At 38.3% G+C, this 22465-nt stretch overlaps 1 protein-coding gene across 1 annotated transcript in view; it reads left to right on the forward strand.

Moving 5' to 3' along the window:
• DNAH12 (dynein, axonemal, heavy chain 12) overlaps positions 1-22465 on the forward strand; it is a 225301-nt gene that overhangs the window by 150924 nt on the left and 51912 nt on the right. Inside the window, exons 50-55 of the mRNA XM_006892286.1 lie at positions 957-1097; positions 7226-7467; positions 8467-8614; positions 10249-10394; positions 20306-20520; positions 21386-21578. Coding sequence (XP_006892348.1) covers positions 957-1097; positions 7226-7467; positions 8467-8614; positions 10249-10394; positions 20306-20520; positions 21386-21578 — 1085 coding nt within the window. The remainder of the gene's footprint in view (positions 1-956; positions 1098-7225; positions 7468-8466; positions 8615-10248; positions 10395-20305; positions 20521-21385; positions 21579-22465) is intronic.

A 22465-nucleotide genomic window follows, 5' to 3' on the forward strand; every position in this document is an offset into this window, starting at 1 on the left:
CTGTTGGCCTAGTGGATAGAAAGTTATGCTACCAAATCAAAGGTGGGTGATTTTAATCTGTGGCACTCAGGCCTGGTTTTGTTTTTGGTCAAACATTCTTCTAAGTGGTATAGCACTGGTCGGTCCATTTGCTGTACAGAGGTAACTTGTGGTTGCTGTGATGTTATACACTGTGACACTGATGTGTCAAATGCTATAATAGCTACCCATGGTGGACAGTGTTTAGTGGAGCTCTCCAATTAAAACAAGCTTGGAAGCAGGAATGGCATCCACTTCCAAAATTGCTTGCCTCTGGAAACTCTGTGAATGTGGAAAAACAATGCAAGTTATACAGGTGTTTATGTCTTTCATTCAGAGTTGCTATAGGTCATCTATGGCTTGACGGCACTTAACAATAACATACGTGTGTGTGTGTGTGTGTGTGTGTGTATATATATATATATTTCTATTATTAATTTAGTATCTCATCCTGTGTAAAGCCACTGCTCTTTAAGGTCATTAAAAAGTAATTTAATAAATTATTGTTTAGTTTGTTATTGGCATAGCATATTGGTGGTTGCCTTCGTGTAATAAATAGTTTATTTAACAACCTGATAGACTAGTTTATATAGAGTTTAAATGTATAATGCATTGTTTTTTATCCTATTTAAATGTTTTAATGCTAAATTGTTCTTTTTCCTTGTTTCTGTTCTTTCACCCAACCCACAAGTGTTAAAATATCTTTTTAAAAATACATCTTGTCTTAATAGCTGTAGTAAGTTTACATATGCTGTTCATAAATATGACTTGTGTTTCTACTCTAGTAATAGTACTTATTTAAAAAATAGTCTCAAAGTATTGCTTTTTATTTCTAAGGGCAGCATCAACTTCTGTATTTTTTATTTTATCTGATTATTTTTCTTTTTTTAATTATGAGTTATATGTTAACATTTTAAAACCTTAATCTGTGTTGCTAGGTGACTGTTATGCAGAAGATTCGTTCTGAATACTTAACTAATCCTGAATTTGACCCATCTAAGATTGCAAAAGCTTCTTCTGCAGCTGAGGGTCTATGCAAGTGGATCATGGCTATGGAAGTGTATGACAGAGTTGCCAAGGTATTTTGAAGATTAATGCATTAATTTTCTACTAGTGTAATTCCAATCTTAGATAAGTTCCAAGCAAAACTTTACTTTCTTTCTGTATATTAATGCAGCCCCAGAAATTAAAATCTATGCATATATTTACTAATGATGTCTTTTCTAAAAGTGAATCCAGGAAGGCCCTGTCCTGAGACAGTGCAATCATCAGACACTGATTAAGTACCTTCTGGGTATGTTGCCAGGAGGGATCAGTCCTTAGAAATGGACACCATTCTTGGAAGAGTGGAAGGATGGCACAAGAGAGGGAGACCTTGGATTAGATGGATTGATGCAGTAACTGTAGTAATGGAGGAAGATGTAGTGGAGAAAAATGAAACTGGCTCAGGATAGGGCAGGATTTAGATCTGTTATACATAGGTTCGCAGTGAGTCGCAGATGACTCGACGGCACTTAATAACAACAGATGAAGTTAATACGGTCTGTACTCCGACCTAGTTAGAGTTGTGTAGGTGGTAGTTGCATTAGCAATAAGGAAACACTGTTAGACATAGCACTGGAGAAATGAAAAATTGAGGAGGAACAACTACAAACACTCTTTAGTAACTGGATTGTGGAATGTAAAAAGTATGAATTTAAGAAAATTAAACATCATCAAAAATAAAATTGAACATGTAAAAAATCAACATTCTGGGCATCAAAAAGGGAGTTTGGTGGCATAGTGGTAAGTGCTGAAATCCCAAAGGCATGTGGTTTGAATCCACCATGGGAGCAGGGATGTTGATTGGAATTGACTGGACTGACCTCTGGCAACAAGGATCTAGACAAAGGGGAGGAGTGAGCAAAAGCAAAGAAAAATGTAAAACTTCCAGGACAAGCAGCACACTGAAAATAGAGTAGATCTGGAATTTTAAAAATAGGTAAGACTATTGTGAGGCTAGCACAAGATGGAGGAAGGTTTAGTTCTGCCTTACTTGGGGTCACTGTGACTCAGAGTTGACATGGCAGGGAGAGGAGGCAGAGCCTATGGACGTCCCCTGAAGCAAAGATATGCACCGGTCATTAGCCATTTATGGCCTCTACAAATTGAGATCAAATCCCTGGAAGAGCAGAAACTCATTAAGAGCATTTTATAAATTCAACTGGCAAAGGACCAGAAAGATGAATCTTGTCCTTTAGAGTTTACAGAGTTAATCTCAAGAAAGCAGGAATAAAGCCTAGGTGAAAATACATGGTAGCACATTTCTAAAACAAGCCCAGAGGAAAGAATAAATGATCAGACTGCAGCAACTGAGAAAGGAGGTACAACATGTACCTGTAGAACAGTATGAGTCTTGCTAGTTTTGAAGCTTAGACTGCCCTGGTGGCATAGAGTGGTAAATGCTATTTGAAGGATGAAGATGTGGTGGTCTGCTCCCATTAAGATTTATAACCTATTGCATAGTGGAGTGGACCTGGGGGGGAGGGATTGTAAAACCATGAAAGAATTTTTCTTTTACTTTTCCAAGAGGGTAATGTACTTGGGGGGAGGGTTGGGAATGGAGAAAAGTGCAACAATGAATGAATGGAAATTCAAACTCTCTGTAAATTGTCATTGAAATTAATAATAAATTAAAAAAATATTTCTAGCCTATGCATAGTGGAGTGGACTTGAGGGGAGGGATTGTATAACAATGAAAGAATTTTTCTTTTCATTTTCAAAGAGAAGAGCGAATTTGGGGGAGGGAAGGGTGGGCAGGGAGAAAAGTACAACAATGAATGAATGGAAATCCTCTGTCTTTGTAAACTTTCATTAAAATTATTAATAACAAAAAATATTTATAGCCTAGGAAATTGGATGGGGCAATTCTAGTCTATGCTATAGGTTCCCTGTGAATCAGAATCCTCTCAAGTGACAATGGATTTGGGTAAATCTAGTGAAGAAATAAAATGGATTTTATCTGGGATACATGTCTGTTGAACTTCTCATCCTTCCCCATAGTTATTTCATGGCAGGTGGGCTAGCTCTCAATTCAGCTAATTTCTGCATGTGCTGCAGAGCACATAGAATCTCTAGATCCCTACACAGCACAGAAACCAAGGCACTCAGGCTTCCCTCTGCCTGCCTGCCTTCCACTTCCACACTGCCTTTTTGATTCTGAAGCAGTTGTCCTGTGTTAATGCAGAAGAATTGAAGGGAATCATACAGCAAGTTACCTTTGAAGTCAAAACAGAAAATAAAGCTATCCAGGGTCTATCAACATTTTTAACACTGTCCTGGTGGCATAGAGTACTAAGGTGCTGACCGAAATGTTGGCAGTTGAAACTTTGGGATTTTATGGACATGGGCATGAAGAAGAAGGCACATTGATGTATTTAACAATACCTATTATTCTTAACAAGTTGTTGTTGTTAGGTGCCATCAAGTCGAGTATAACTGATAGCAACCTATGAATAAAAGATCTGAAACCAGTTCTGTCCTGCACCATGCTCACACTTCTTGACACACAAGAGCCCATTGCAGCAGTCAAATTGTCATTCTACCTGGTTGAGGCACATGCAAGAAAAATCTTACTGAAGATTATCCAAAAATGACTGGAATGTAGTACATCAAAAGAGAACTACCAGAAATACAAGCTGGATTTAGGAAAGGCCAGGGTAGTAGGGACAGCATAGTCAATGTCAGATGGATCTTAACTGAAAGCACAGAGTACCAGAGTAATGTCTATCTGTGTTTGATTGACTATGTAAAGGCATTTGACTGTGTGGATCACAACAAATTGTAGCTAATCTTGAGAAGAATGCATATCCCAGAACACTTGATTGTGCTCATCCAAAACCTATACTCAGAACAGAGCAAGGAAACACTTCATGGTTCAAAATCAGGAAAGAAGTGTATCAGGGATGCATCCTATCTCCATACTTTATCAATCTATGTGCAGAACAGATCATTCAGGAAGCTGGTGTTTATGAGGAGGAATGTGGCATCAGAATTGGAGGAAGACTCCTCAATAATCTGCATTATGCAGATGACACATCCTTGCTTGTGAAACTGAGGAGGACCTGATTAATTTGCTGCAGAATGTCAAGGACTGCAGTCTCCAGTATGGATTGAAACTCAGCATCAAGAAAACAAAGATTCTCACCACTGGGCCAATTGGTAGCACCATGGTAGATGGAGAAAAGATTGAGATTGTTAACAATTTCTGCTTACTTGGTTCCAAAATTAACACCCTTGGCACCAGCAGTCAGGAAATCGAAAGATGAATTAGATTAGGAAAGTCTGCTGTCAAGCACCTGTCCAATAGACTGGGAGCAATGATATCAGTCTAGAGACTAAGATGTTTCTGACCTAGGCCATGTTGTTAGGTGCCGTCGAGTCGTAGATGACTCATAGCGACCCTATGACAAAATGCCTGAACACTGTTCATAAAGTTTCCAGAGGCAAGCCATTTTGGAAGTGGATGCCACTCCTGCTTCCAGGCTTGTTTTAATCAGGAAGCTCCACCAAACACTGTCCACCATGGGTAGCCATTATCACATTTGGCACATCAGTGTCACAGTGTTTAGTATCACAGCAACCCTGAGTTACTTCTGTAGAGCAATGAACAGACCAGTACTATACCACCTAGAGGAGTGTTTGACAGAAAAACAATTTGACCAAGGCCTGAGGGCCACAGATTAAAATCATCCACCTTGGATTTGGTAGCAGAACATTCTGTCCACTAGGCCAATGTAGCTCTTCACAATTACTTGCGATGCATCAGAGAGTTGGACAATGAATAAGGATGACAGAAGAAGAATTGATGCCTTTGAGTTGTGGTTCTGGAGAAGAGTATTGAACATACCATGGACTGTCAAAAAGAACAAACAGGTCTGCTCTGGAGAGAGTGAAACTAAGATGCTCTCTGGAGGTAAGGATTTTAAAACTCTTTTCACATACTTTGGGCATGTTGCCAGGAGGGACCAGTCCTTGGAGAAGGACCTGGCAACAATTACCCAGTCTAGAATCATTTACATATTTTTATGAAATGTATAGGTACTTTTAAAATAATTTGTGTTGGAATTTTGTAAATAAACTAGTATGTTGTTGTTGTTTTGTGCTGTTGAGTTGCCTGCAACTCATAGCAGCCCGATGTACAAGAGCCCTAAACCCTACTCTATCCTGTGCCAATCTTATTGTCTCTGACTCACCTAGCCCCATTAACCCAGTCACTGAATCAATCCATCTCATTGAGTGTCTTCCTTTCTTGTGCTGTCCCTCCACCCTCCCAAGCATTACATCCCTCTCCAAGGACTGGTCCCTCCTTGCAACGTGTCCGAAGTATGTCAGATGAAGCTTCAAAATCCTTGCCTCCAAGAAGCAGCCTGGTCTCACCCTCTCTAGTATGAACTTGTTTGTTCTCCTAACAGTCCATGGAATATTCAATATGTAACATAGAATGTATATGAATGATTGTATAAAACACATGTAAATGAAAGATTGTGGACCCTTGGCGGAGCCTGTCTGCAGGCCTGCCGAGGAGCCCAGACCGCTGCAGCCACAGCTCCTAGAATCAAGAAATTTGCCATCTACCGATGGGATCCAGATAAGGCTGGAGATAAGCCTCGCATGCAGACTTATGAAATTGACCTGAATAAATGTGGTCCTATGGTGTTGGATGCTTTGATCAAGATTAAGAATGAAATTGATGCTACCTTGACCTTTAGAAGATCGTGCAGAGAAGGCATCTGTGGCTCTTGTGCGATGAACATCAGTGGAGGCAACACTCTAGCTTGCTCTCGCAGGATTGACACCAACCTCGATAAAGTCTCAAAAATCTACCCTCTTCCACATATGTATGTGATAAAGGATCTAGTCCCTGATTTGAACAACTTCTACACTCAGTACAAATCCATTGAGCCTTATTTGAAGAAGAAGGATGAGTCCCAGCAAGGCAAGCAGCAGTATCTGCAGTCCATAGAAGATTGGGAGAAACTGGACGGGCTCTACGAGTGCATCCTCTGTGCCTGCTACAGCACCAGCTGCCCAAGCTACTGGTGGAATGGAGACAAGTATCTGGGACCTGCGGTTCTCATGCAGGCTTATCGCTGGATGATCGACTCCAGAGATGACTTCACTGAAGAATGCCTGGCCAAGCTGCAGGACCCCTTCTCTCTGTACCGCTGCCACACCATCATGAACTGCACAAAGACCTGTCCCAAGGGTCTGAATCCAGGGAAAGCGATCGCTGAGATCAAGAAAATGATGGCAACCTATATGGAGAAGAAAGCTGCAGCTTAACTGCTTTTGTGCTTTTTCTTTCCTCCCTAACTTGTGACCAGCTCAAAGCGGAACATAATTTATATCTATTTGAGCTCCTTCAAGGTCTTGATTTTCCATGGATACAGCATGTATAATCAACCACTTTAAGAAATAAATAAAACATTATTCTACTTTATTAGCAAAAAAAAGACTGTCTAAAACAATGTATGTGAATGAAACATACTGTAAATTTATTATTATATGAAAATCAATAAAAATATTAAAAATAAAATATAAGACTGGTGGTAAAAATTCTTATTCTGTGTAATTTATTGTGATAATGCATTCATAATTCATAGTATCTATAAAGGAAATATAAAGAAAATACAGTATCTATAAAAATATAAAGTCCACATAAACTCTGTCTTGGAAGGAGGAGTGACATCCACTTCCATAATAGCTTGCCTCCGGAAACCCTATGAACCTGGAGAGAGGATGAAAGGCACCCAAGCATCGAGGACTCTCCTTCATAGGGTCGCTATGAGTTGCCTGCGACTCGATGGCACTTAACAACAACAACAACATAAACTGTCAGGTTCCCTAAGCTGTAAAATTTTTTAAAGATTTTATTTGTGTGTGTGTGTGTGTGTATGTATTTATTTTCTTGTTGTCGAATCTGATTTGACGGGCACAGGAGGAAGTTTCACCTTTGGTATTACCACTAGGCCACCAGAGCTCCTTCCAGACTTTAAATCTTAATGGAAAAAGACTATCCCTCTTTCCCCCAAGGAACCACAGGTGGATTCACACCAGCAGAGACACTCTCCATTTGGGTTAGCCATGCAGCTTGCTATGGATGCCACTAATGCTCCCCTCAATTTAGATTTTACATATACACTCTGTGTACCTTGTTTCCAAACAGGTGGTGGCTCCTAAGAAAGCCCGTTTAGCAGATGCTCAGAAGTCCCTAGCTGAGACCATGGAACTTTTAAATGAAAAGAGAACTGAACTGGCAGAAGTAGAACATCATCTGCAAACATTACAAGATATATTTAATGAGAAAACAGTGGAAAAGGCTCGTTTAGAAGACCAAGTGGAACTTTGTGCTAAGAAACTTGAAAGGGCTTCACAGCTAATTGGAGGACTGGGTGGAGAAAAGTCAAGGTCAGATTTCTACTCATTTCAGCACGATTTAAGAATTCCAATAAGCAGATAAGTGAGCTTTTAGAAACTTTTCACAGTTAAAGATTTTAAATGGCAGGTTGAGAATATTGAATATTCTGCATGGTGCCTAGCCTAGCCTCTAAAACAGGAATGACAGTCAACATCAAGGATGGTGACTGTACCTTTGTATCAAATTGTTCTGTCCCTTAGCTAAAAAGGCAAACAAGGCCAATGATAACTTTTAAATCTAAGTAGTGAGTATGTGGATGTCCATTGTATATTTTCCACATGTTAAAAATTTTTTATAAGAAAGTATTTGGGAGTCAGTGGATTCATGACTCTGTTGATTAAAATTTATATCCAAGAACATAGAGCTATTGTTACCTAACAAACCTAGTCAGATTTATTACAACCTCTGTAGACTGGCCAACCACTGATCTCATTTATTTATTTGTTGAATGAATTGCCTGATAAGGGAATTAAGCCTTTGGCAATATTTTGTAATGCTGACTAGATGATTTTGGAATGTGGTTTTTAATGATAGGAGTTTTATTAAGGGGTAGAAATATTAACCTTAACAGTATTGGGTAAATTTCTATACAATTTAAATATAATTTTTAGTCTTGGACTAGAAACAAATGTTCCTATGTTTTACAGCCTAACAGTGACTACCAACAGGACCACTAGATAGAATCATCTTGAGGAAAAGTTTTAGTCAAAATGTTGGTCTTTTGTTTATTTGTTTTGCTTATTCTGAAGACTTAAAGTGGCCTGTAAGAAATGCCTAATATCCTAATAATAAAAGTTGGATTGTCTTGCATATATCCATGTAGCATTTTAGAGCTGGAAAGGACTTAGCTATCTCCTTTGATGAATAAGCAAACGCTCAGTATTTCCTAGCTTTTTGCTCAGAATTTGGCTCAGAGGTCTCTTGCTTTCAATAACTGCCTCTCGTTATTCTCTACTGTGAATCTCTTTTCTCCTTGATTAATGGTACAGATGGGCTCAAGCAGCAGCTGACCTTCAGATAGTGTATGAAAACTTGACTGGGGATGTCTTAGTATCTGCAGGAGTCATAGCCTACCTTGGTGCTTTCACTTCTGGCTTTCGACAAACATGTGTACAAAACTGGAGCATGTTGTGCAAGGTAATGGTTTTATATTTAATAAGCTTTTGTGATACATTGAAGGTACTTTTGGGATACTTTGTGGAGGGGAATAATATGAGCAGAGATGCAAAGAATGCACTCAAAAGAATGCATTTTTTGGGGGGTTTCATTTGTTCAGGAAAATACTTTCATAGCTCACTTTCCATTCTGGGTTATATTATTCTGTTTCTTAGAGTTACTAGATGTTGTTGTTGTTGTTGTGTTATTAAGTGCTGTGGAGTCGTAGACTACTCCTAGCGACCCTATGAACGAAAGACCTGAACACATGTATAATTTTCATCGTTTCTCCAAGTTCATAGGGTTTCCAGATGCAAGCTATTTTGGAAGTGGATACCACTCCTGCTTCCAAACTTGTTTAATCTGAGAGCTCCACCAAACACTGTCCGCAGTGGCCCACAGGCCTGGTTTTAATTGGGTTTTTGTTAAACATTCTTCTAAGTGGGTTAGCACTGGTCTGTACATTTGCTATACAAAGGTAACTTGTGGTTGCTGTGACACTAATGTTTCAAATGTGATAATGGTTACTAGATAATGTTGTTGTTATGACTCATAGAGACCCTATGTACAACAGTCCTAAACTCTGCTCTGTCCTGTGCCAATCGCACTGTCTCTGACACTCCCACCCCGATTGCCCCAGTCACTGAATCAATCCACCTCATAGAGGGCCTTCCCCTCCTGCGCTGTCCCTCCACCCTACCAAGCATGATGTATGTCCCTCTCCAAGGACCGATCTCTCCTTACAACATGTCCAAAGTGTGTTAGACGGAGCCTCAGAATCCTTGCCTCTAAGGGGCCGTCCGGTTTAACCCTTTCCAGGATGAATCTCTTTGTTTTCCTAGCAGTCCATGGTATCCGCAGTACTCTTTTCCAGCACCACAGCTCAAAGATATCAATTCTCCTATCCTTCTTAGTCATTGTCCAACTCTCTTATCCATAACAAGTGATAGCAAAGACCATGGCCTATATCAGACACACCTTAGTCTCCAGAGAAACACCATTGTACTTTGGAGAGGTCCCTAACAGCAGACTTTCCCATCACAATACGTCTTTTAATTTCCTGGCTAGTGGTGCCAAGAGTGTTGACTGTGGAGCCAAGCAAACTAAAGCTGTGAACAATCTCAATCTCTTCACCATTCATCCTGATGCTGCCAATTGGTCCAGTGGTGAGAATCTTTGTCTTCTTGACATTGAGCTTCAATCCATATCAGATCAAGAGCTGGACAATGGGAGATAGATGTTGAAGGGAGTGGGGTCGAAGTGGATGGGTATCCTGGTGGATGGTGGAGCAGGGAAATAAGTGGGTAAAGACACGTGTGCCAAAGGCAGGGCAACACTAATACTAATGGTTAACTCCACAATAAGGGATAAATCTTGCACTTTTTCTGTAAAATGCTGGTCTGTCTGATACTTCTCTAAATCTGAACATTCATATTAAGATAGACTAGGAAGAAGGATTGGCCATCCACTTCTGAAATAGCAGGCCTCTGAAAACCCTATGTACAACATAACACATGTACTAGATAATAGCTGCTGATAATAATTAATTTTAAAAATATTTAAATCAGTAAAATTAAAGAATACCTCTGTATCTATCTTTTTATTATTTCTTACAGGAGAAAAAGATCCCATGTTCAGAAGAGTTCTCATTGAGTCAGACCCTCGGTGACCCAGTGAAGATTAGAGCTTGGAATATTGCTGGGTTGCCAACAGACATGTTCTCTATTGATAATGGAGTGATTGTCGATAACACTAGGCGTTGGTAAGAAACAAATCTTTTCCCATTCTTTTTGTTGTTGTTAGGTGCTTTTGAGTCAAGCACGATTCATAGCAACCCTATGAATGAAAGATATCAACCCTTTTCTATAATCATAGTCATTACTCTAGTGTTCATAGCATTTTTGTTTAAGAAGTAGATGTCAATCCTGCTTCTAAGTCTGTCTTAATCTGGGAGCTCTACTAAACCCTGTCTACTATGGTAACCATTATGGCATTTGACACACCAGTAGCAATTTTTTCCTTTTTTTATTTAAAAGTTTCAAAACTTTTTAGTAGAAAAACTAGAAGAATTTTGTAGCAAGCACCCATCTAATTAATATTTTGTTGTTTTTGCTGCTTTATTGTATATCTAGCCATTCCTCTATCCCTTCATCAGCCCATTGTCATATACATAATATTCTCCTATGTTAAATTTCAAGAAAGTTATACTTGCCCCAAAACATTAATAAAGTACAATATTTGGACTTTGTCTTTTGAGATAAAATTTACATAGAGTGACCTACATAAAGTTTAGCTAAAACATTTGATGAATCCTAATGGGTAGGGAGATGCACTGCCAGCCTGCAAGTAAGCAGTTTGAATATATCAGCCCCTGCATGAGAGAAAGATGGGCATTCTCCTTCTGTGCAATCTACAGGTCTGAAAACCTGCGGGAGGCTCAGCTACGTGTTGGTTCCTCCTTGACAGCAATGAATTTTGAAATTCTAGGGGTTTTTGTAACATAACCTCTGTTGAAATATGGAATATGACTGTTATCCAGAAAGTCCCTTTTATATCCTTTTCTAGTAAAATCCCCTCGCCAGTCTCCGAAAACCCACTGGAGGGTCAGCATATAACCAACCACAACAATATTTTATATAAATGGAATCATACATTTGTGGGTGTGTATGTGTGTTTGTTGTATGTGTGTGTAAGACTTATTTCATTTAATGTAATTTTTTAAGATTCATCCACTTATTGTATGTTCAAATACTTTGTTTCTATTTTTTGTTGTATTTCATTATGAGTTTATGCATTGTCCTATTGCTAAAATCCTAAGCAAATTCTAGTTTTTGGCTATAGTATATATATTTTTTATTTGTCTGAGTTGTTATGTGCCTTCTAATCAATTATGACTCATTTCAACCCCATGAACAATGGTTCTGAACCTTGCCCTATCCAAAGCCAGTTTCACCTTTTCTGACACACCTGACCCCATTGCCACAATTACTGTGTCAATTCATCTCATCCAGGGCCTTCCTCTTCTGCACTGACCCTTCCAAGCATAATATCTTTCTCTAATAACTAATTACTCATGGCGACATGCACAAAGTAGATGAGACGGAGCTTCACTCTCTCTATGAAAAACCTATTTGTTGTCTTGGTAGTCCATGTTATATGTTCAATACTCTTCTCTGGCACAACAGCTCAAAGGCATCGCTTCTTCTGGCTTCCTATTCATTTCCCAGCTCTCACATCTGAGTATTTCTACTCATTTCCAAAATACTGTTAACTTGGTGATGTATTTTTTCAGTGCTATAATTATCTTATAATGTTATTAAGAACTTCCCAAATTTTAAATGTTATCCTTTTATTTATATAATTTTTAAAAACTTGAGAAACTAATCTTACTGAAGAACAGTTTCCTATAAGTGATAATTTAAGTCATGCTATCATCTAATTAAAAAGTAACGGTGGGGTTTTTTTGTTTGTTTGGAGGGGTTTTTTTGAGACTTAGGGTTTCCATTTATTCATTGTTGCACTTTTCTCCCTGTCCATCCCTTACCCCGCAGTTCACTCTTCTCTTTGAAAAGTAAAAGAAAAGTTCTTTCATTATTATACAATCCCTCCCCTCAAGTCCACTCCATTGTACAGCCTTCATTCTGGACTCCTGTCATGAGAATAATACCTAATCATATATCCCTTTTAAACAGTCCTCTCCCACATCTCTTTTAATGTAGTATACATTATTTATCCCCTTTTTCTCAGTCTTCCCTCAACCTCGATGTCGGTCCCATTTTTTTTCTTTCTTAGTTGTTTTTATTTTTATTAATTGACATTCTTTATTCATTGTCCAATTCCCCTCCCCCATTCATCCATTGTACTTTTCTCCCCTCCCAACCCTCCCCCCTAGTACACTACCCTCTTGGAAAAACAAAAGAAAAATTCTTTCATTGTTTTACTAACCCTCCCCCAGGTCCACTCCACTATGCAGCCTTTGCTCTGGGCTCCTGTCATGACAAAAATACCTAATCACATATCCCTTTTAAACAGTTTTCTCCCTCATCTGTTTCAATGCAGTATACATTATTGAACCCATTTTTCTCAGTCTCCCCCCAGCCCTGAGGTCATTCCTGTTTTACAACAGTGGCACCATGCAGTATTTGTCCTTTTGTGACTGAGATACTTCACTCAGCATAATGTCCTCCAGGGTCACCCATTTTGAATAATATTGCATGAGTTCCTTGTTTTTCAATGCAGCGTAGTATTCCATTGTGTGAATATACCACAGCTTCTCTATCCATTCGTTTGTTGATGGGCACTTAGTTGTTTCCAACTCCTGGCTATTGTGAACAAAGCTGCAATAATCATGGGTGTGTATATATCTGCTTGGATGTCAGTTATGGTCTCTTTGGGATATATTCCCAGTAGTGGAATTCCTGGGTCAAATGGTATCTCTATTTGCAACTTTTTGAGAAAGCACCACACCATTTTCCACAGTGGTTGCACCATTTTACTCTCCCACCAACAGTGAATAAGGGTTTCAATTTCTCCACAACCTCACCAGCATTTGTTGCTTGCTGTTCTGTTAAATTTTGCTATTCTGACTGGTGTGAGATGATATCTCAGAGTTGTTTTAATTTGCATCTCTCTTAGAGCTAGGGATTTTGAACATTTCTTCATGTGCTTGTTAGCCATCTGAATGTCTTCTTTGGTGAAGTGTCTGTTTATATCCTATGCACATTTTTCAATTGGATTATTTACCTTTATCTTGCTGTGGTGCTCAAGTATGGCTCAAAATCAAGAAAAGGGTCCATCAGGGTTGTATTTTATCTCCATACCTTTTCAATCTGTATGCAGAACAGATCATCCGAGATGCTGGGCTGTACGAGGAGGAATGTGACATCAGGATTGGTAGAAAAATCGTCAACAACCTGCGTTATGCAGATGATACAACCCTGCTCGCTGAAACTGAGGAGGACCTGAAGCACTTGCTGCAGAAGGTCAAGGACTGCAGTCTTCAATATGGATTGAAGCTCAGTATCAAGAAAACAAAGATTCTCACCACTGGACCAATTGGCAGCATCAGTATGGATGGTGAAGAGATTGAGATAGTTAACAGTTTTCGTTTACTTGGTTCCACAGTCAACACTCTTGGTAACAGCATCCAGGAAATCAGGAGACGAATTGTATTGGGAAAGTCAGCTGTGAGGGACCTCTCAAGAGTACTGAAGTGCAACGATGTCAGGCTGGAGACTAAGGTGTGCCTGATCCAGGGTACAGTCTTTGCAATTACGTGCTATGCATCAGAGAGTTGGACAGTGAATAGGGATGATAGAAAGAGTATTGGTGCCTTTGAGTTGTGGTGCTGGAGAAGAGTGTTGAATATACTATGGACTGCTAGGAGAGCAAACAGGTTTGTCCTGGAGAGGGTGAAGCCGGAATGTTCCCTGGAGTCAAGGATTCTGAAGCTTCGTCTGACATACTTTGGGCATGTTGCTAGGAGGGACTGGTCCTTGGAGAGGGACATCATGTTTGGGAGAGTGGAGGGACGGCACAGGAAGAGGAAGACCCTTGATGAGATGCATTGATTCTGTGATGGTGGGAATGAATGCGTTTGAGACAGCGAGGTTGGCACAGTATAGAACGGCGTTTAGGGCTCTTGTACATAGGGTTGCTATGAGTTGCAAATGACTTGATGGCGCATAACAACAACAACAAATCTTATATGTAATTACCAAATATTTTTTCCCAGTCTGTGGCTTCGCTTTTTACCCTGTTGGAGAAGTTTTTGGATGTGCATAGGGATTTGATTCAAATGTGCTGTGATAAATATTACTGGGTTCTTAATATGCATGAGTTATTATTATAAGTGCCCTCCATCCTCTAAATACTCCTGTGGGTCAGTTATCAAAACCATGAGGAAATTGAAAGACAGAGTAATTTCATAATTTGAAATTTAATAAGATCATTGAGCTAATAGTTAATAGAATCTGAATCCAGGGAACCTTAAGTTCTAAGTCTTTGCTCTTAATTACTGTGCTAGAATTAAAGACATCAATACTGTAGTTTTAATAAAATAAACTGTGTATATATGTATAACAATAGTTTGAGTGTTTACCCACTAAAAATTTTATTTGAGAATAAACAACCTTAGACTAAAACTACTAAGAAATTTAAAAACTTACTATAACCCGAGAAAAAGTTTATTTTAGCAATTTTGAAAGTGTGCTTTCTTGGGTAGAGGAGGAAGAAAGTTGTATTTGCAAGCTTATTAGATCTTTGAGTCATTATTAATTCAGTTTTATAATTCATCTTTGTAATTTGATGGCCATTCAGGTTTTTTAAATGGTAGCTCAGAAGAAGTAGCTGTTTAAGATGCCTATAAGACTTAATTGAAATTTGAGGAAACCAGAGGTTTTTGATTAAAAGAGTTTGTCATTTTCTGGCAGAAAATATTACCATGATGTTACTCTTTGGGCATGTGGGTTTTTTGTTTTTTTTTTTGTTTGTTTTTTTTGGACTAGTTGGTCAAAAACATCCACAGACTTGATGAGTTCTGGAGCTCAAGTCTTTGTCCTTCTAGTCCTGTGTAGATTCCATTCTTTGCCTAACAGGCCCAGTGTGGTCATCTGTGAATATTATTTGTCTTGACACCAATATAAATAGGCACAGAATCTCCTCTCTGAACTTCCTGGCAGCAAATTCAATAATATATCTACTGTTCACTTTTTTTGCTTATTCACTCCACTTCCTCAACAATATGACTTTAGAAACTCTATGAACTTGGATAAATGCCAATAGTTGTAGAGGGGCTTCAGGCCTTTTGTTCGTAAGTTTGTTCAAGTTGTGCTTGACTCAGAAGCAATCAACAACAACAACAAAAGTATTTTAGAGAAAAGGTGACTCACCAAGGTCATGAAAATTGCAGTCATTGTAGCTGTTGTAGCTCTCTTTCCTGTAGGACTGTTTTCTTTCTTATTCTCTGTGCTGCTGCTTTATTAGTTTATCTTTTAAGGACAAACTGGCTCTGTTTCTCTTTGCTCATGGCCAATCACTATCAAAGACTCAGTGCCTGAGTTCATAAAACATACCAATTGAACAATGTATACCAACCTGAACTGTTGATACTAATTCTAGTTGTTATGAGAGAAAATACATCTGATGTAGCTTGGAATAAATATCCACCCTGACTAGGGGTTAAACAATTATAGTAACAAGCATGGCTATCGGAGGCTGAGAGTGCAGTTTTCAGAGAAAGAGTTGTGTGAGAGCTGCAAAAGCAGTGACCTTCTTATAGTTAAGGGAATTCTGATGGCATAATCCATAGTAAATTACACTGCTAATCCAAAGATTGTGTGTCTCTGGCTGAAAAAAGTTGGGCATTCTCCTCCCATTGCAGTTTAGAGCCTCAAAAACCTGATGGAGGATTGCTGTAAAAAGAATTGGGATGGCTGCTTCTGACCACTGTTTACTTCACAAGGGGGCACAGTCTCTTATCAACCAAATCCACAATATAAAACCAGATCCCATAAGGTCAGACATGGGCTCTATGCTCCTACAACTACTTCTAATTCTGTACTGTTCTATGATTGAGTCTGAAATCTGTTGCAGTGACCACCCAGACATCGTATAGAACCATATTCAAGGGTATGGGTATTTATTAGGGAAATTAACAGGTTACAATTTAGGTTAACAGCAGAATAGACTTCCTCAGTAATTTCAACTTCTCAACTCCCTTTAAGCCTTCAAGCTTGAGGGTTTAAACCCATGTTATGGAACTTTTTTCAGTCCTGCAAATTATGGCATCTCCCCTCAATCCTCCATCAAGCTGAGGTGAATGAAGCCCCTTGGCTATGCATCCACGAGGCAGCAGTCCCAAATCAGCTCTGTTATGTCAGTCTCTGGTTCTCCCCTGAGGTTACTGGTGCTCTTGAGTAGGTCATGAGCTGACAAGCACAGGAGTCTCTGGCCCCAAAGGATGTGCACTGTCTTCTTTGTTGCTTCTTGCTGGTTGTGAGAAACCCACCTTCTGCTGTTACATCTGCTCAGTTTATACCTAGTGAGATGGGAAAACTAACCAATCACATCACAATTTGCATATATACACTCTGCTTTATGCTTCTTTCTAGCCCTGTGGTGAAAGTCAAAGCCATTTTGAACAATAAACCCGGGACACAATAGTTACCATGTGAGCGAGCGTTTACAGTTAGGACTTTGATGCTCGGGTGTTTTTTGTTTGTTTTTTATTTTTACATATGATGAAATGTAAGGATTAACTTTACTTATTTATTTTATAGTGATAGCCATTTAAACCAGCACTGAATAATATATAACTCTTCACTAATTTGCAAGGCTATATTTGTTGCATGCTTGGTGCCTCTGTGTGTTTCCATTAATAGTCTCATTATTATGTTCTAGTTTTCTACCCTTGCTTCAATGTCATATGATCTTAGTGTCAATGGTTTAATTAGTAAGCCTTGCCGTCTAGTAAAGAGAACTATCTCATCCAAGATCCCATGTTCTTGAGGTGAGTGGGGCAGTGAAGACATTTAAGAGCCTGCCCCCCTCACCCTAACTGTGGGTATTTCAGATTCAAAGTTCAACCTGGATTGACTGAGTATTTTTATTTCATTGCACTGCCTCTCGGCTTTCCTTCTACCAAACCCTGCTGTCAAAGATGCACAAATTCCAAGAGTATTCCTGAACAAACTTCCTGCATGACAGGCTAAATCTCAAAATCTGTTTTACAGACTTGCGATATTTGCCTTTTCAGAGTTCTTAGATTCTTACTCTTCCTATGGATGTTAGAATCAGTTTTTCCATTTCCATGAAAAACAACACTAGGATCCTATTGCATTTAGAGATCATTTTGGAATGAATGCTGTTTTTACATATATTGTTGTTGTTGTTGTTATGTGCCATTGAATCAGAACTGACTCAGAGCTGAACCTCCAGTAGGTTTTCAGAGGCTATAAACCGTCTTTCTCCCGTGGAGCAGCTTGCATGTTCAAGTGTTTGTGTTGTTTGTTTGTTGTTGTTAGATGCCATTGAGTCTCTTATGACTCATCTCAACACTGGGCACACAAGAAAATGAAACGTTTATCTGCTCTGGTCCATCCTCACAGTTGTTATGTTTGAGCTCATTCTTGGAACCTGTGTCAGGTCATCTTGTTGAGGGTCTTTCTCTTTTTGAGAAAGAACAATGTCCTTCCACCAGAGACTAGTCCTTCAATATAAAACATCAGAGTACATGAGATGAAGTGCTGCATTCTGGCTTTCTTTCATCCAAGAGAGATTTGTTTGTTCTATGAGTCTATGATATATTCAATATTCCTCACCAACACCATAGTTTGAAAGAATAAATTGTATGATCTTTATTCACTGTTTGACTTTCACATGCACTTTAGACAACTGAAAAACTCCCTACTTTGGGTCAGATGCTTTGTAGTTCTCAAAGTAACAACTTTTTTTAGCACTTTAAAGAGGGCCTTTGCAGCAGATTAGGAGCCCTGGTTATGCTAACTTGACTGTGAACCAGAAAAGTTGGTGGTTGGAACCCACTAGCTGCTCCACAAGAGAAAGATGAAACTGTCAGTTTCTACAAACACTCACAGCCTTGGAAACCCTGCCTGTATGTCAGGCAGTTTCACCCTCACATGTAGGGTTGCTGAGAGTCTGAATCTATTTGACAGCATTGATTGCTATGCTTCACGTTTGTCAGTTATCTTTTTATTTTCTTATATTATTGTCAACAGTTTTTTAAAAATTTATGTACAGTCAAATTTATTATGTATTTTATTGCATCCAGATTTTGAGTCATATATAAGATTATATTAAGTAAAAGTTTGATTTATTTCACTATACAAAAATCTCTATTTATTAGACATTAGAGAATGTTAATTTACAAATATTGTCACCCATTGCAGGTGAATGAACAAATACTGTATTTTTCCAGTAATAGTTTCTAGGTAGGAAAACCAGATTTCTTTTCTAGGCTTAATAAAGGTTAATACAGCTCAAATAACATCCAGTCTAATTACTAGCCTAATTTTAATTGGTTGTATGCAAAATAATTATCACTTTATGTCATAGTTCTGTCAAAATTGTTGCAAAAAATTAATTTTAACTGGCATTTTTGTGCTTGCAGTAGGATTCTAGCATATTTGGTGCTGAGGATGAAAACACCAAGTCATCTAGTGCTAGTGCTTTTTTTGGGGGGGGGGGGAAGAAAATAAAAGAATATAGTTAGCTAGGAGCAACAGCAATGTGGGGATGGCTGAGTCTGACCTCGACTAACACCACAAAGGGGAACTGTCCCCATCAAAATCTACGGTGTAAAACTCATCTCTACAGGGTCAGACTTGGTCCCTCATGTCCCTGCACCTACTTCCACTAATTACAGCATCCAATATTCATTGCAGATGACCACACAGATTTACAAAGTCTCTTTTTACTCACAGTTGTAGAGTTTATTAGAGAAACCGATTTGGGAGAGGAGAGAGGAGAAAGGCAAAGGATATCACAGTGCAAGTCTAGATTCAGTCAATAGCAGTCCCAAGCCAGGTCAACAGCAAGACACAATCCCTCAGTTAATCCAGACAGCTTCTCAGTCAACAGCAAGGCACAGTCCCTCAATTAGTCCAGACAGCTTCTCAGTCAATAGCAAAACACAGTCCGTCAATTGAGGCAGCTTCTTGGTCAACAGCAAGGTACCTCAGGCATAGGAATTTCTGATCCTGAAGAATGCAGGCCATTTCTCTATAGGTAGCTGGCTTGAGTGAAAGATAATTGTGTAGGGAAGCCAAGTTTTTAGTAAGACCTACTATACAACACTGAGTCAAAAGCTCTGTTCTGCATCATTTCTTTTTGTTGTGGTGATGGTAGTAACTATATGTAACTGCCATTTCACCATTCTCCAAGAATATTTTTTTTAAAAAAAGATAAGGTGCTGAGCTAAATATCAAAGGCAACCATCACATTCAGCAACATCTTTAATGAAGGGGAAAAAATTCATAATAACAAAAGTTATATTTTTAACACAGTCTTTACCACATTTACATAGAAAAACTATAAATATATAAACAAGGAAGCCTAGTGGTAAGAATCTGTGCTGCAATCCCAAAGGCACACAGTTCTAAATCAGCTACTTTGCAGGATAAGGATAGGAAATCTCTTCCCGTGTGATTACTGCCTCTTAAAACTCACCAGAAGTTCAGCTGTGGGTTGATTCTGACTCAATGGTACACAACAACAATATTAAACTTAGATACTCCATTTGTGGGTCTACTCATTGGCTCAAAAAAATCCTGTATGGGGTAGTGGAGCTTTCGTTTACAGTTTTTATCAAATGTTATTGTAATATAATTTTCATATTAAATTAGCAGATGTCATATATTACAATTATCATGAAGACAATTTGTTATGTTAGAAAGAATGCAGTCACTGGTTCACGAAATCCTTCTACTGACATTAGACTAGTTTTGTAAACTTTCGACTGAATTTCTTTATTTGACAGATAAATGGGACTAAAACTCCCTTCTATTTTTGTTTCACAAGGTTTTTGTGAAGATTAATCTTGAATAATGCATGTAAAATACCTTGTAATTAGATAAACTGGTTTTTATTATTTAAATGACATATTAAGGAATCTAAACATTTATTTTTTTCACACTTTTTCTTATTATATTTTAGGCCTTTAATGATTGACCCCCAGGGTCAAGCCAATAAGTGGATCAAAAATTCTGAGAAAGAGAATCAGCTCAATGTTATTAAGCTTTCAGATTCGGACTACATGAGAACGTTGGAAAACTGTATCCAATTTGGAACTCCACTTCTATTAGAAAATGTTGGTGAGGAACTGGATCCATCTCTGGAGCCTTTACTACTGAGACAAACTTTTAAACAAGGTAAATACAATCAATAGTAACTGGTAGAAGTGAACAATTACTGGATTACCTGAGCCAGTCTGTGTGTTAGTTAACTGCACCACATAGAGACTCAGCTTTTCTAGAGAGAATATAAACAATTGAGATAAGCCTGAAATTCCTCTAGCTTGTGACCAGGGACTAAAGAAATCAATTTTCTATGACTTGTTATAGTGACTAATAAAGTTACTTTTAGGTAAACTATTGCCCAGATATATTCTTGTTTAAAAAAAAATCTCTGCTAAACGCTAGAACCTTCAACAGCTTTACTAATATATGAATAATTTTGGAATCATGATTGAAAATCAGCAGGTAAGAGAAGCTCAGAAAGAAATCTTACCAGGCTTCATTACAACCAGAAAAGGTGTCCTCTTCTACCCCAGAATGAGTCTGGGTGTTTAATTGTGTACTTACTTGACTTACTAGAATATTTTCAAGTACTTTATTATATTAATTTACTTTTGAATGTGAGAAAATATAACAGTGAGGCCCTTTTGTTGCTTCCAATGTTTAAATTGTCTCTGCCTTTTGCTACATCTGTTTTCTATTTTATATTACTTTTGTTGTTTTTGTTGTGTACCATCAAGGTGGAACTTAACCATAGCTGACCTACCAGTGGATTTTTAGAGGCAGTAAATCACATAGGAGGAGATTACCAATTTTTCTCACATGGAGTAGCTAACAGATTTGAACCATGTACCTTGGGGTTGACAATGCAGCTCCTTTCCACTACATCACTAGAGCTCCAATTACTTTCTTTTTAAGCTGGGTAAGGTCATAGAGGTATCTAAGCAGAGGAACTATGAAATTTTATTTCTTTGTTGTACCTTTGCTTTCTGAAATACAGGTGGCATTGACTGCATGAGACTTGGTGAAGTCATTATTGAGTATTCTTTTGATTTTAAATTTTATATTACAACAAAACTGAGAAATCCACACTATATGCCAGAGCTGGCTACAAAAGTGTCCCTGCTCAATTTCATGATAACTCCAGAAGGACTTGAAGATCAATTACTAGGTATTGTTGTTGCAAAGGAGAGGTATGTATTTTCTTAGAGGCATCCAAATGGTCTAACAAGGATAATTTATAAGCCATTGATACATTTGTTATATGATTATTTGTAAAATGCCAATTTTCATATATTAAGCTAAATGATTATAGGATATTTTAGTATAACCATTCTTTAACATTAACTTCTAACCAACCATGCTGTATTGATTTTAGTATGAGTAGTATGATTCAGGGGAACTCTGGTGACATAGTCTGGAGAGAGTGGCCCTGCTGACCCAAGGCAGCACCTCTCTCATAGTTCAACCCCACAAACAGCCCCATGGGAGAAAGATGGACAGGCTCTTGCCATGCAATTTACAGCCCCCTGAAAACCTGCAGGAGTCATTTCCAATTTGATGGCAATAAATTTGGTTTTTTTAAATATAATTCAAATGCTATAACTCCTGACTTATATCTCTGTGTTTGAGCCAGAACTTTTTCCCCCAAGAGTCAATACTACAGACATAATTAGACATGCATTATAAGGTTTATACAGAGGATATAAATGAAATGAGGAACTTATAGTGTGAATAATATTTTGAAAAATACTAATAGATGGATATATGTGTATACACACACACACACACGACTTGAATCTTTATCATTGAGTCAGAATTGACTCACCGCTGACCTTCCGTTGTGTTTCTGTGGCTGTAAATCACCTGGAAAGAGACTGATTGTCCATCTTTTCCCTGAAGCACTGCTGGTGGATTCAAACTGCAAGAGAGGTTTGGTCTTTAGGTTAGCAGACTACAGACTATGGCTGTATATATAAATATATATCCAAAACTTGGAAGGACTACTAAGAAAGGATTGTTTCCTGAAAGAAGAATTTGTTTCTCCTAGATACTTAATATAATATTTTCTTTTAAAAAA

The sequence above is a fragment of the Elephantulus edwardii genome, unplaced genomic scaffold (genome assembly GCF_000299155.1).
Source record: "Elephantulus edwardii isolate Elephantulus edwardi_28Jun2011 unplaced genomic scaffold, EleEdw1.0 scaffold00113, whole genome shotgun sequence".
In the NCBI taxonomy this organism is placed as follows: Eukaryota; Metazoa; Chordata; class Mammalia; order Macroscelidea; family Macroscelididae; genus Elephantulus; species Elephantulus edwardii.